The following is a 15,389-nucleotide window of genomic DNA, read 5'->3' on the forward strand; positions in this document are numbered from 1 at the left end:
CGTTTCTCTATTAAGAGTTTTCTCAATTTTTCATCAGTTACACTTTAGTCAGCCTGCATTCCATGGCAGGTGCATAAAGAATTTGTGTGCACACCTGAATTAGTAAATTATGTGCACCTTAATTTCAGAAAATCAGAGTTGTAAAGAATTCTGAACCCAGATCGACCCTCAAAAATAAAAACTGCAGGCGCTCGTTCACTTCTGCACGTAGAAAAAAAATAACGCTCGTTATTTGGGTTAGGGTGTTGGTTAGCGTTTGGGTGAGGCTGGGTCAAGTGTAATTATATATTTATTAATAATAATAACTCTTGGCCCACCCTCACCCAAACAATGTGCATTGCGGACTTGCGGTATGCAGTATTTGTAGACCTTTTTTTTTTCGCATAACTTTCTACGTGCTGAAGTGAAGGACCGCCAAACTGCACACAATACACAATGAAATTAATGCTTAAGGTATACTTTTCAGATAGAATTACAAGAGAGAAAATGAGAAATCAACAATAAGTGTTTTGTATCGCACTGCTTAAATTTTTGTTAAAGCAGAACAAATAAAAATGGCTCTTTGGGCGGAAAATCGAGGTAAATTGGAACTTGTTAATCAATATTTTTCCACACTCAGTCCTATGGCTGCAAGAATTATTGAAGCAAAAAGCAAAGTTGTTCATTCATTTACGAAAGGTAGGCAAAAAACTTGTAGCATTAAAAATTTAGCAATATTTGACTGATTTAATACCGAATAGACTTGTCACTCTATGTAAGTAATTTTCTGCACGCTTGATTATTTAGGCCGAATATCACTCGATATAAATATTCATCAATATTATTAACTATTATTTTAAAAATAGTTTTTGATTGAAGTCTAATTGCTGGCTAAGTAAGGTTGCTTTTTAAGTGATGTGTAAAAATTCTAAGCCATGCCTTTTATTTTCGGACCACTGCGGAAAGTATGGCAAGTGCACCTGCGAGTTTTTTTCAACCTTTTAAAAGTGCACCCTGAAAAAATTCTGAACTGCACCTTAATTATGTAAAACGCATGTGCGTCAGACGTTTACAGTGCAATAAATGCATCGGAAAATCATAAAGTGCTCCAGGAAAATTGAAAATGCACCCGAGGTGCACTTTTTTGACCTTTGTTACACCCGGTCACCCGGATTTTTTCGGCCGTGCACCCGCAAGATCTCATCGAAGTCTGCCATACTTTCCAGACCAGACTGGCTTTCGATCATATTACACAGTGAATTTTTATGCTAGTTGATTCCTACTGTGCAAATTCACTGTTGGCATAAACCGGGATTTAGATTTATTATGCAATATTTGAAGTCCTTTATTGTTATCGAAATTTTTTTTTAAGAGAATTGGTCAAGTATGTCAGTAGAAGAACAAGAGGAAGCATTTAACAACCATTTTATTCCAAATTCAGTTAAAACAAGGTAAGCACCTAAGCTTCAATATTATTAAACTTGTTTACTGATCTTTAACAGTCTTTCAGTAACATAAAATTTCCTTTGAATGTTGTATATTTATTATTGAAAATTTCAAGTCTGCCCTGCTTTCTTTTCGGTTAAGCACTTGCAAAACCAACTGTGAGTCTGTGACAAATTGATTTTTAATCTATTTAATATCTGCTTTGTTACATGATGGAATAATTGTCTTATGCACAGATGAATTTATTTTCTTTTTTGTACAATGATCTATACCTGGTATTTTTGATTGGCTTTGTGATTTGTCTATTGTCTTACTGCTACCATAAAATTGCATGCTTTCAAAATCTTTCCAGATTATACTCAGTACTACCAGATTATACTTACCAGAAATATTTGAAGAAACTTCTCCAGTTAATACAAAAATGTTTGATTGTATAATAATTCAACTGTTTACCCTTTTAATGAATATATTTTTCCACAAAACTAATAATTTTTTTAAGCAGTAAAATAATAATGGTGGGTAGGTTAAAAAAGTAACACTGCAATATTAGTTTGCATACACAAACAAAATCAGGTATTGTTTCGTGAACTATCAAAAAATGTTTTCATATTTTTTGCTTTGCTTTTAGCAATACATTTTTTACTTGTTTAGCTATTAATTTAGCACATATCTTTAACAACTTTTTGTTACCCATTCAGACAGCTGGGTTTTAGGAAAAGAAACCATTTAAGGGAAGTGTCTATAATTTTAAGGCATTATTAGGTCTTTGTCTTAAGTTTTTGCAAAGTTGGTATATTTTAAAATTGAAAAGTTTGATATCAATCTTCCACAAGCCCTCTAAATGAACATTCTAAATTTAAAAACCCATGGTACAACCCAACAAAATATTATCGAAATATGTTTTTCATTAAATAATTCGATTTGTCATCCAGGTATAAAAAACATCTTTCACCAGAAGGTTTACCAGAACATTTCCAGTCTGTTTTCCCAAGAATGATTGTCAACACAGGGCAAGAAATTGTTGTCAATACTGAAGCTGAAAATGTAATATATTTATACTAGAGTAATATATTTACACTAGAAAAAGTACTGCACATTGACAAATTGTTTTATTTGATTTACCTGTATCCCTACTTTTTATTCAGTGACCAAGTAATTTGCCAGAATTTGAAATGTGCAACACCTTATAGACCAGGGTTGGACAACCATTTCCTCTAGACGCAGACCAAAACCAACCTCAGAAAGGTCTTTGCCGGCTGTAATAAATTTTAACTGACAACTATGCATTCAGACACAATGAGTTGGCAAAATTTTTAATCGTTCATAGTTACAACCCAGGGTAGGCATTTCACCTTTAGGCTGAAAAATAGCCAAAAATATGAGAAATAACCTCTTACCCATTTCAATAAGGGGGCGGTTGGATGGATTTGGCCCGTTGGCCGTAGGTTGCCTACCACTGTTAAAGACGATTGTTTTAACTTTTGTAACATTTATTTTCAAAGCCTAAAACATTGACCGAATTTTATCAGTTATGGCAGACCGGTAAATTGTTTCATATCCAAAGTGGCTGTTATAAATATTCTTGCTAATGCCATAACAGAAAAACAGACTAAATAAGCAGAATGCGGGTGCTGTAGTTCAAAAGTATGGGCCACTATTGAGCAGTGCAGTGTAAATAGGTCAAGCAACACTCTCTTTACAAGGTTGCCCTTGCACAGGCACTGTGGCTTTTATCAAGTAACTGTATCAGTTTGATAGGTCATTTATTTCAATGAACAGGCAAAAGACAAGAAGGCTAAGCGGTGCGAGGGAAATACATATTATATATATTATGTTAAATATTTAATTTTGTTTTACAATTATGTTTAAATAACTAATTTATTGCTTTTCTCTAAACAGGGAGAATGGAAAGATGAACACTCATCACCGTTTACCTGGGAGACAAAAAGTCAAATGAATTTGAGTTTACCAGAAGGAAAAGTCAAGGTTCCTGGTAATTGTTTTTTTACTTCAAACCAAACAAAATGATAAGGTTTATTTTTTAAAAGTCACATGTGTTTCGCAGAAAAGTCTCATACGCTTAAAACAGCTAAACTTACTAATGTTTCTGTTCACCAAACCACACCAGTGTCAAAGCATGGGTCATTGACCAACAAACACAATTCAACTGAAAATAGCACTGCAATTAACTTGCATACCAGTGATTATCTATTCGCACAACAAAAAGAAAGAAGGTTAGACAAGTTTGAAATCTTATTTATCATTTGTACCAGAAGTTTAAGTCTGCTAGGATGTTTGTAGATCTGTAGTTTATTTAACAAAGTGCCTAATTTACTTCCCGGTGACTTAACATTTTGTATGATAATAATAATGTATAGGATAAATGTCACATGATCATCTTACCTGTGTATTCATGCTTCTAATAAAATGTTTTTTTATAGTCAACCAGCAGTTAAAGGGCAACTAGTAGCAGAAAAATACCATGGAGAGCCTGTTAAAAATCAAAAGGATGTGAGGATATTATGCTTTTTCATTGGCTTTAAATGTAGGGATTTAAATGTATACTTGTGAAAGCATTTTCATAACCGTTCCAGGTCACCGTAGACGTCAATGCAAAATACAACCTACAAAGTGTTGAACGACGCTCTGTAACAGCCACAAAGCCTAAAAATTTTAATGCTCGAGCATCTTTAACACTGGAAGGTATTTGTTTGTTTATATATATTTCTTATCTTAAAAACAAATTTTGTACTGTTTATGTGGAATGTACAGTATTAGCTTGTAAGATTACGATTTCAACACTATGTTTATAGTAAATTTTAATGATTTGCACTTCTTTAAATTTTAAATAAATAAATACAATTTGTTTTAGTCCCTAAATGTTAATATCATGTCATGCATGATGATTTGATGTTGTGTATGAATTGTTTGTGTGCCAATTATTATAGATGATTTTCAAGCAACAGAGTCAGACAATGAAACAGGTATACCGCAGTATCAGGCTTGCAATTTCTGGCTTATTCTTATGCAATTTTCCGGCGTAGTGCGCATGATTTTTCTTTCTGCAGCTTTTTGCTTGAACTATATGCAGCTGGTGTTCATTTTGCATAGAACTCTAGTATTTAAGTCTAAGTTTATAAAATTAATTTAGTAAGTCGAGATAGCATTGTTCACTTTGTTTATTTTTAAAGAATATTTTTTTTAATGGGCTTCATCTATATATAGAATAATATTCCTTTATTAAATTTGTTTGAACGCTCTACTTTTAAGTAATCAACACACACAAGCATTATAAAGTGCTGTATGTGTCAGTTAAAAACCACTGGTTTATATACATATCATTTCTTTTTAAAATATAGTTGCATGCTGTTTTTTCATTTTAAATCCTCTTGTGATTATTTTTCTGCAAATGAAATGCTTTTTTGGACAACTTTGTATGCTGCTGTTATCAAAGACATAATATTATTACAATTCATAGAAAATAACCATTTAAGCAGTTAATTCACTATTATTATAGCATTTCCCTAAAATATAAATAAGGCTAATAGTATTTGTAAAATTCTTGACACAAAAGCAAAAAAACTATTCATCATCCCTGCCTATTATTAAACAAACATACAGGCATGATAAATATATATATAAAATAATATAAGATGTATTGTTATTATCCTGTTAAGGTGCAATTCATAACCTTGAGAAGGCAATGCGGGAAGAGAAAATGCACAACAAGCAGGCTTTGTCACAACCAAAAAAATTGCAGGTAAAATGACATTGTGGTAATTTTTTAATGATACTATAAAAATCTATAATACATTTTTTAATAAGCAACATGTCAACTTAATATATCCTTCTCTTTGGGGACTTGTCCAGCAGCTGGACGCAATAGCACTCTGCTTAAGATGTATGTAAAGTGTCCATTTATTTTGATCTTGTTCTTTAGATAAATCCAATCTTTCTTGAAATTGGCTTTTTTTCTACTACTGTTTTGTGTTGCACTCTGAAAATATTTTAACAAACATAATTTCACGATTATATATAGAGTTGTTCCAGTTCAAGCGAGGCATCAGCAGGAGAAATCTCTGGAAAGGAAATAGAGGAAGCTCCCTTGTTAAAAACAAAAACAACTTTTCTTGAGTTGGAACAGGTACTTGTACGTGTATACTGTTCATTTGCAAATTTGTCATGTGTTATATAACTTACTACAAGGTATACCCGGCTTTATCCAGCTTAAATAATGTTTTAAGCGGCCTTGTTGCATCAAAGCGTATAAGACCGTTCACCAATTTGATGGTTATCTACTCAGCTTTACAACTGTAAAATACCTAAATTCTAGAGTTGTTTAATATATGAAGTCCCCAAATGTCAGACACACCCTTAACGGTTATGAAGTGACAATCAACCAGTTGACGTGACGTACGACACTCGCATAGACGGCCAGTACTCGGTTTGATGTCCGATCAGCAGCAGGGAGTTATAAGCAAGGATAGTGCAAAAAGTATACTAACTTCTTAGCTTTGACAAGCCTTATAACGTTTTAGTTATTATGTCAGTTGTTGTCAAACTTTTCAACCTGTGGCAAACTGAACAAATAAAAACAGATCGTACACTTTTTACAAAACCGTAAATTTATAACTTTACAATCACCCTCATTACACGAAAAGGCGGTCATTTAATACAGCAATGTTATCAGAAGTTCCGCATACATGCCAATTTGTACTACAAAACAAATCTGCGCAACTCTTTTTGAGAATGTCTCAAGTCACATTGGAATTTCACGGCACACAATTTTAGAATCACCGCATTAAATGGTCATATTTTGAAACAAAAGTAAAATGTTTTTACAAAAGCATAATAAAGTATTTTTTTTGCGTTTGTTTCTCTTTATTATATTAAAAGGCGAACACAGACGCACAAATTCTATAACGATAAAAGGCGAATAGACAGACCGACAAATTTTATAACGTTGTTGCGATTCAAAGTAAAAACTACCAAATTGCATTTGCACATTGTAGTTAAAATGCAAATGCTGGGCAATATTTTATTACAGGATAACAATGCAAGGAAGTCTGGCTTCGATTTCTTGGACAATTGGTAGCAAGATAAAAGCACATTTACAATACCTCGCATGGTGCAAGTGTATTGTGTGAAATATTTTGCCATTACTACTCATGATCGACCTTATGTTTTTTGATACAATTATTTTATTGCTTGGTGCGATATTATTTACTTTTATTAGTTTTACCTAACGGTCGGGCGTCAAAAGGCTTTTCATCTTATTGTACCTGCTGTCTAGTTTTTTTATTCATGTTTTTTTTAATGATTAAAATTATTAGGTGTATATAGTAGTTTGTACCTGATCATTTCAGAAAAATAGTTTTTAATTTGATGTTATTTATCAGAAGATTTTACTGTTGTTTGTTTCATGCAAAGTGTAGAATAGCAACTTCTTTCGACATTTATTTTCGTAAACTGTTACCAATTCGTCTGCTGTAGTAAGTAGAAAATTACATTTTCCCTGTCATGAAATGACGTTTCTTTTTGAAAGGCTGGGTCTTGCCAGAAGCTCTTGGCGATAATTGAATCAATCTAAATTGTAAAATACGCCATAGTATAATTGTAATTAACTTTTTGGATTAAATAGGTAAATTGTTTTGTGTAAATTCCTAAAGCACGATTTAAGTCCATAAACAATCCTATTTTATCCATCGTGATGAACATTTTACGCTTTGTTTTTTGTAAATGTGGTCTATTGCAAAGCACAATCAATTTCGCAGTGCCAAGTTGCTATTTATTGTGCAGTCATTTTTGCTGTTGCAGAACTTGTTTCTGCCGAATTAAACCTTGCAGTAAGCCCATAATTTGTAATCTTCCTACTTATATATATATATTTCATTTATTTTTTTGCTACTACGCATTTTATCGACCGTCCTTGTTTTGTTTTTATACAAATTTGTGCAAGTATTTCCTATTAATATCAACAATGTCCATTTTTAACACTTTGTATGCATATTTCATTCTGTTACTTTGAGCACGTCAAATATACCAGAACCTTATAAAATATTTTTTACGGTTTGTTAAGACACAAAACAAAAGTCTAAGAAACTTCCTTACCAACAGCGTTTTCGTGATGATTCAAAGAAAAATAGTAAATATAGCCTAAACTTCCTCAAACACATTGGTATAAGTGTTTAACTCGGCACAAATCACAATGGAACACTTCCTTATTTGTTGCAGTAATTATTTTATTTTATTAGACTAAAATTATGTTTCATTTTCTTAATTGCGAGTTACACAGAAGTCTTTCTAAATGTTATGCCTTTTCTAAAAGGGTAAAGTCGTGCAGAACGAGAAGCTTATGGCCCAATTTATAAAAAAAAAAACGTTTTATTTTAAAATTGAGAAATACCAATACGTCGACTTGTTTTAAATTGTCAGTTGATTTGAGTCATGGTTCAGTGTTGCCTGAAAGTAATAATAGCGATAGGTATTTGGTTATAACCAGCGGGCTCGAACACACACATCAAAAATAAATTAATTTCTTTTTTAATTTCTTCTGGTGACTCTCCTGTTTTATTTCTCTTGTGCCAAAACCAAATCTTCAGCGATGATCGACTTAATATTAAAGTGTTTTATTTACTTTGTTTTCTCACTTATTGACCTTTAGAATATTGTTGTCATCTCGTATAAGGTGGCCAAAACCCGCAGGTCCGTGGGCCCATGTTGACAGCAACATCGTTATCCGTGTCTTTTTGTTTAATGTAGTGATGGCTAAACTTTTCCTATTTCGCTACTTGGTTTAAATTGTTAAAACTTTTAATTAAAAAGATACGTGACGCATTAGGCACACAAAAGAGGCTCGCATATTGCTCGAAATAACCTAAACGTGAAAAATACTCAAAACAGAAAGAAGTTCACACGAATTGCATATCCATAATAAAAGTTTTGGGTGGCTATAGCTTGGTGCGCCCATCCCCACATCATTTTAGGTAGAACAGATTTCGTGTCTTATTTTGTAATAAAATAACTAACGAATTTAAAACAGAGTTACTTAAAAAATCTCACAGTGAAGCGTAATCAAATTATCTCCAGCTTCGCTTGCCTTATTTTGTACCCTAATAAAATGACACACATAATATTGAAAGCTTGATGAAACAGCTTTAATCACCTCTTTTGGTCGTACCTTTTTACGAGAACACGATAGATAGTAATTTAGTATTATTAAATTACATGCGCAAAAATGGATAACTATTGGCCAGGCCTATCCGCCTCCTTAATGTCGGCTGTGCTTATTGGGAACACCTGCCGAGGTCTATCGGTTCGGGGTAGCCTACGCTTGGTGAACATTTTTGCTTGAAAATGTCGCTCAGACTAGTGGTTCTTAAACTGGGTAAGGGATATGTTTGACATTTTTTAGAAGTATTTAATTACAAATTTTCAGGGAAATTAATTGTATTGTAAGTATTAACAGTTGTAACAATACGGTGTGATTATATTTAATAGCTTAATTTGCATTATCTAGCGTTTCAAAATAGTCACCACAAAAAAAAACATAATGGTTAGTTAGAAAAGGTGGCTCCAACGAAACAACAATTCTTAATTTTGTGAAAGGTTGCTGTTAAATTATGTGAATTTAGCCATAAGCCGCCATATAAGTATAGTAGCCTAGCATCTTATGAAATACATCCAGAGCCGGAGGTTCAAACCGGGTTTAAACCCAGGAACATCCTTGTTCTTGGCCTGCAAAGCACTGTTCAATTATTGCAATGCGTACCGTTGAGGGTGTAATCAAAACGATAACGTCTTTGTAATTAAGCGATTGTGTAGTAGGTTATGCAACATCTCTCTTAAAAGTTTTGTAATATACGGGCACGGTTTCCGCATTTTACGCTTATAAAATGCAGTCTTCTAAATTAAATGTTTTGTCAAATGCGCATTTTTTTCGCGCTTTGCACGTATCATTTTGGCAGTCTCGTAACACTCGATTTCATTTGCGCACAAGTTCAACAAAATCAGTAATTTATGGAGTTTATATGCCTTTGCCGATGCCTATTGTGACGTCATTTTTAAACATTGCATGCCGAGACCAAACAAAAATCGTTGATCCGTTCCTGAGACGCATGCAGCCTACTTTATGTGGCCGCAAAGAATATGTAAGAAATACTGTGGCGCGCGATGACGTGAACCTTGGATCACCCTGATATAGGCTATGTATACAGTTTATTGGTAATCAAAGGCGAATGAATAAAATTTCCCCAGTTTTTGATACAGGGATCTTATTAATTGAAAACGTAACTTTTCTCGACTCGACGCACAATGCTTTGCTTAAAAAGTTATTTTTTTCAAAATTATTTTTATTTTTATCGCCCTATACTGAAGTGGTTTACGTATTTTTGCGGTCAATGCTACAGTGCTACACTATTGTAAAACTAATGTTTGCAAAAACTGATTCTTGTTGGAAAAAAACGTTAAAAATATCTGTCGTCAAACAAGGACTCTTTCCAAGTTTGGAAATCTGTCACTTGTATATATTGGTGCACGAGTTTGTTACATACGTTTAATAAATAGGCCTACTCCTGACACTTTGAAACTACTTTGTTGCATACAAACCTAGATCGCCTTTTAAATGACCGTAAGGCCTACTTGCTAATTGCTATGCGCATTTATTGCTGTTGAGCTGTTCCCAAGTTGCAATTGAAACCACGTGTTATAATACAGACGATTTAAAGCTGCGAATTATATCCTAATTTGTGCGCTAGCGGCTAGAAGCGTCTAAATTCTAAAGCAAATCGAACAGAGTGCTCATTCCAAAAGCATGGTGATCGTCGTTGTCGTATGACGCAGCTCCGGTCGATAGAAAGCCGTCTCTCACGTCACTGTTCGTTCATTTCCCTGCAGTCTTAAGTGAAGGGAGTAGAATCGTGATGGAGGTTTCCCCGGTACCTAACACATTGCCTCAGCAATACAACTTTTTAGCTTCTTTGTACCATACTATCTGGACAAACAGCATCATTTTTAAATATGTTTTGCCTCGTTTCCCAGCATTTAGCGGTCGATAGGTTTGGACCAGATAGGCAACCGTTTTTTGTTGTCATGTCTACGGCTGCGTCCGTAAAAAGTTTATCACACGTCACCATTGTCTATTTTTAATGTGGATTGTACAGATAAAAAGTTAAGGACTTCTATTTAATTAAATTACGTTGGCCTATCTGCAAATTTTACAAAGTCTGTTGGACTTTAAAAGACAATTCATCTGATATTTTTTTGTTTTCTGTGTAACAAGGTCTATGTCGTTCTACAGTTAAATCTACAAAACATTGCAATTAATTATTTTTCGACTTGATTACAATTTGTCCTATATTACGCTTGAATACACACTTCGAATCCAAACTTTCAAACCAAAAACACCAACCAACTTTATGTCAACACTTAATAGTAAGATGGATGTTAACAGTGAGATTAGAAAATTCCTTAAGCATGACATGGAACATTTTATAAATTAATTTTCTCAATATTTTTCATATCCCCCACCAAATAAAAATCCTGGATCCGCGCCTGCATCTCACTTCATAAATACAGTTGAAACGCGTGCTAATTTTATTGTTTTTTACCTGGCACAAGTAACATTCATACCAGATGTCGATACTTATTATTTTCCTGCCGTACGCGGTAAAAAACACAGAGATCTGAACTTAGGAGTTATACTTTATTACTAATTGTAGTGGTTGTCCTATCTCGCGTGTAAAGTGTTTGTTTCCAACTATTGCGATGTGTTTCGTCCCTATAATGTTCTCGAGCAGAAATATGTAGCTGAAATTAAGTCTGATGCAGGAAGCTCAAAATACATTGGGTTTATTTAGGTTAAATTGAAAAAAGGATGCATGACGCGTTAGGCATATAAAAGTGATTTGTATATTGCTCGCATTCGTAGTTTAATTTAAAATAAATTGCACTTTGTAGTTGTAGAGTTTATGGGTATTTCGTAACTTTAAACGATTTTTTATTTTATTCTTATGGCGTCTGACACGAGCCTATTGGACAAGTATCAAGGGTAGGATTGTCCAATGCTTGAAATTTTTGACGACACCCGATATTTTTTTAAAAAGGCATCGTGATCTGATACCAATTTTGGTTGAGCACCAAGAAGTGAATGTACATTTTAGTTGTAAACCTGCTATTTTTTGAAAAATTTACTTTTTAATCCGATATTATCGGTAATCCCTAATACACCGCCAAACCTTTTATTTGATAAAAATTTTACCTGTTGGGGCTTACGCAAACACTTATGGATATTTACTATTTTCAACAACAATGCTATATTCTCGCCAAACCCTGGGTTGCTAATATTTTAACAAACTATAACACATATTATTGATAAATGCATTTTTTTAAATGTCAGTTGCAACGAATAACAGAACATTCAGAAGTACAATTATCCAAGTTATTGAACTTTCTAGAAAGCAATCCACAAGTAATGAATTTGTATTTTAGCCTGAACAAAATCACAATCCAATTGTGTAAGAGCGGCCAGCAGGGTTGTGAATGCCAGAAATCGTGGGCTCTTCAACTGCCCATTCGTACCACACTTTTCCACCAGAACACTGTCGCCATATATTTAATTTAACATTATCACATTCCTTCACATGAATAGGATTTAGCAGCGGAAAGAAAATTGGAAACCAACTAAACATACCAGGAGAGTGGGTTTTGGGGACAATACTGATAAAGACATCGTCAAACAAGGTACAATAGAAATAGCCAGCAAAGCCATGTAACAAGCTTGAACCAGATATTTTGAATGTCAATTCACATTGGCGAACATTTTTAAGGTGACCTTGGTCGACTTGGTCAGCTACATTATTTTGACTTGATTCATTTGTACATTTGCTTGGATGTGAAAATGTAAATACTGCCTGTGGTTCATCCAATTCATTGCAGTTATGAATCCTCACGACATAAGGTGTCTCAAAGGCAGCTTCTCTGGGCTTATCCCTGTCCATCAGACCTGCGGTTGTAACCTCATTATATAACTTTTGAGACGAAATAGGTGATATGTAAGAAGTATAAGAGCAAGGAATGCTAACTGCATCTGGTTTTAGAAATCGTTCTGCCCCATCTAAGCATTCTGGGGAAAGTTCATTGTCACCAAATGAACCAAGAAGTTCAGAGACAATAATATCTGCAAGTTGTGGTGCCTCCCATTTTCGCATATCACATGAAACCACTGTTACATCTTCATTGCACCACTCTGTCCGTTTCAACAATTGCAGTGTCACTGCAGCATTGGTATTTTTTTCTACAGCATAACACTTAACTTTCCGCTTTGCGTTCTTAGCCGCCAATAATGCCGCTCTAACCAAAGGACCCCGCCCTGCACCTAAAACCATCAACACAATAGTTTGAGCACTGGCATTTTCATCAGAAACTTTAGACAATAAGCATTTATAAATAGCTTCTTCATATTTTTTGTATTTTACTGGATCCTTCTCAAATGTCTCATATGTTGCAGACTCAAGATTGTCCATCAATGGCTGCAGAGGAGCCTGAAGATAGTCTTCATACCCTTTTGAAAATGCTTCATATTGATCTAGCGGTGGAGAGTTTTCATAAATATGTCCAATGTATTGCTGGTAAAGTCTGTAACTTGTGTTTTCCATTATGCCTCCTCTAATTACAACCTGGCAGTTTAACCTAAAAAATTGCATTACCAGCATTTGATGGGCACGAGACAGCACAGGATAACCTTTCTTGTTTGTTAAAAAGATACTAGTTGGAAGAACAATTGATCGAATTGGTTCACCAAGCCACTGCTTCTGGGTTAACTCATCAGGAAGGTCAGCTGGAATTTCCAATGAAAGTCCAATTCTGTTATGGTGGTTGCATAGGGAACGGAATTTGTTCCAAGTAGCCCATGTGTTTTTAGGATTTGAAGCGGTTGACTGCTCCTTATCCTGCTGTATCACACTGTTGGAACCCTGACCCATAGTTACATTTACCCATATACCCATATTATGGTGACTGGTCAGTAAATGAGAATAAATTGTTCTGGCGATATTGCTACAATTCTCCGTTTGAATAGCTACCATCACTGCAGGAAGACTGAGATACGATGCAAAATTTAACTCTTGTACTATTGCATCTGCAGCTTGTGGAGTAGTTAAATGTGATTCAGTACTGCAAAACAACTGGCTAGATATTTTTCCAACAACTAGAGAACTCCATTCTTGACTGATAAGCATAAAGTCAGAATTGGTGTTGTCTCCAATTCTGTTGCCACTTTGTGCGGTTAAAAACGATTTTTTCTGTGAAGGGTTGAGCATGTTGAGACAAACAAAATCATACCCATTTCCATTGCCCCCTTCTATTGCAGATTCTATATCAGCATCAAATCCAAAATCTATTCCACATGACACTTTGTTTTTTCGTGAACCCATTTCTGAAGTGATTCACCATCAAATACAAATTATTTATTGTCACACGGCTGTAAATAACAAAATAAAATACAAAAAATTAATCTTGATGCTTTATTTTGATAGGATTCTAATTAAAATTATGGACGCTGGTCTAGAATCATACCAGAACGCACATTGTTTGGGTTAGGGTAATTATAAAAAAAAGTATTATTATAAAATAATTAATATAATAATACTTGAGCGACCCACACCAACACGCTAACTCGCACCCTAACCCAAATTTAAGCATTGATTTAATAACTGTGGTAGGATTCTAGACCAGCGCCAATATTTGATTTGTGGCAGGATTCTAGACCAGCGCCAAATTATGTAATGAAGATTGTATTGTAACATATTAACCTAAATTGCCGTTCAGAAAAGTACAGTGATGCTTGTAGTAATAACAACTGAAGTAATAATGAGCCAGTCGGCTTTCTTTGGCAGGTTAACACTAACAGCAGTGATAAGTAATTTTATGTACACTTGAATTAGTAACTTCCACGCCTAACTCCAGAAAAAGTTTGACATTTGCTATATATTGCTATATACAAAACCTTGATTAAACCCCACACCTCAAAATTTAGGCGCTCTTCAAGAGCGCCAAAATTTGGCGCTGCACCCTAAGGATCTAGGCGTAAAGTGCCATGAAAGGCAGACTGGATAATAACGCCAAGGCTCTTTATGGCTACACAACCATGTAGTGTAGTTCTAAGTGATAAAACGTTATTGTGTACAAAATTATTATCTATTTTTTCAGCACAGTTATGAGATTACACCTAAAAAGTTTGGGCGCTGGTCGAGAATCCTACAACGCACATTGAACATAATAATAGTAATACTTGACCCACTCGCACCCAAATGCTAATCAACACCCCAACCATAATATTATGTGCGTTGATTTAATAATTAATTGTATGATTCTAGAGAACAGAGAAGTGCCAAAATTTAACACAAAGTTTCCGGCGCTCTTTCACTATTGTACGTGAAAAGTTATGCAAAAAAAAAATAATAATACCGCATACCACAACGAATATTGTTTGGGTTAGGGTGCGGGTTAGCGTTTGGGTGAGGGTGGGTCAAGTAATATTATGTTTATTATTAATAATAACTTGACCCAACCTCGACCAAACGCTAACCCGCACCCTAACCCAAACAATATGCGTTCTGGTACGCGGCATTTGAAGAAATTTTTTTTTTTAATAATTTTTACGTACAATAGTGAAAGAGCGCCAAGTTTCCTTGCGTTCAATGCTTAATTGACAAAAATGTAGCATACTTTAAAAACCTGTGTATGCTGCTTGTAGTCATACATACCTCCCTTTGTGTTAGAAATTCCGCTATCTATATACATTTACCGTAAAATGAAAACCTATTACCTAATATTACTCTAGCACACTAACAGTTTGCAAATTTAGATTGCGTGCAAAAACGTGATAAATGATAAATTTACACATAAAACGAAGCTTATGTGAAACGTGATTGCCATTTTAATTGTGACGGGAAATAGTTATATAT

At 34.4% G+C, this 15,389-nt stretch overlaps 2 protein-coding genes across 3 annotated transcripts; one reads left to right on the forward strand and one right to left on the reverse strand.

Moving 5' to 3' along the window:
- Window positions 1–472: 472 nt before the first annotated feature.
- LOC146164119 (uncharacterized) lies at window positions 473–7,477 on the forward strand. Of its 2 annotated transcripts, XM_083382086.1 has the most exons (11): window positions 473–678; window positions 1,352–1,430; window positions 2,358–2,469; window positions 3,325–3,418; window positions 3,491–3,659; window positions 3,867–3,936; window positions 4,020–4,128; window positions 4,374–4,409; window positions 5,103–5,185; window positions 5,465–5,569; window positions 6,473–7,477. In XM_083382086.1, the coding sequence occupies exons 1-11, from the start codon at window positions 555–557 to the stop codon at window positions 6,518–6,520; spliced, it is 1,029 nt and encodes a 342-aa protein (XP_083238212.1). In that variant the 5' UTR covers window positions 473–554; the 3' UTR covers window positions 6,521–7,477. The 2 variants fall into 2 exon arrangements, with proteins under 2 accessions (XP_083238212.1, XP_083238213.1); XM_083382087.1 differs by lacking the exon at window positions 4,374–4,409.
- Window positions 7,478–11,808: 4,331 nt separating this feature from the next.
- On the reverse strand, window positions 11,809–13,896 carry LOC146164120 (protein arginine N-methyltransferase 5-like). The gene is made up of 2 exons (XM_083381926.1): window positions 12,305–13,896; window positions 11,809–12,274 (listed from the first exon to the last, which is right to left on the reverse strand). Exons 1-2 carry the CDS (start codon window positions 13,854–13,856, stop codon window positions 11,925–11,927), a joined length of 1,902 nt encoding a protein of 633 aa, XP_083238052.1. The 5' UTR covers window positions 13,857–13,896; the 3' UTR covers window positions 11,809–11,924.
- Window positions 13,897–15,389: the final 1,493 nt, after the last annotated feature.

The sequence above is a fragment of the Ascidiella aspersa genome, chromosome 2, assembly GCF_963924565.1.
Source record: "Ascidiella aspersa chromosome 2, kaAscAspe10.2, whole genome shotgun sequence".
In the NCBI taxonomy this organism is placed as follows: domain Eukaryota; kingdom Metazoa; phylum Chordata; class Ascidiacea; order Phlebobranchia; family Ascidiidae; genus Ascidiella; species Ascidiella aspersa.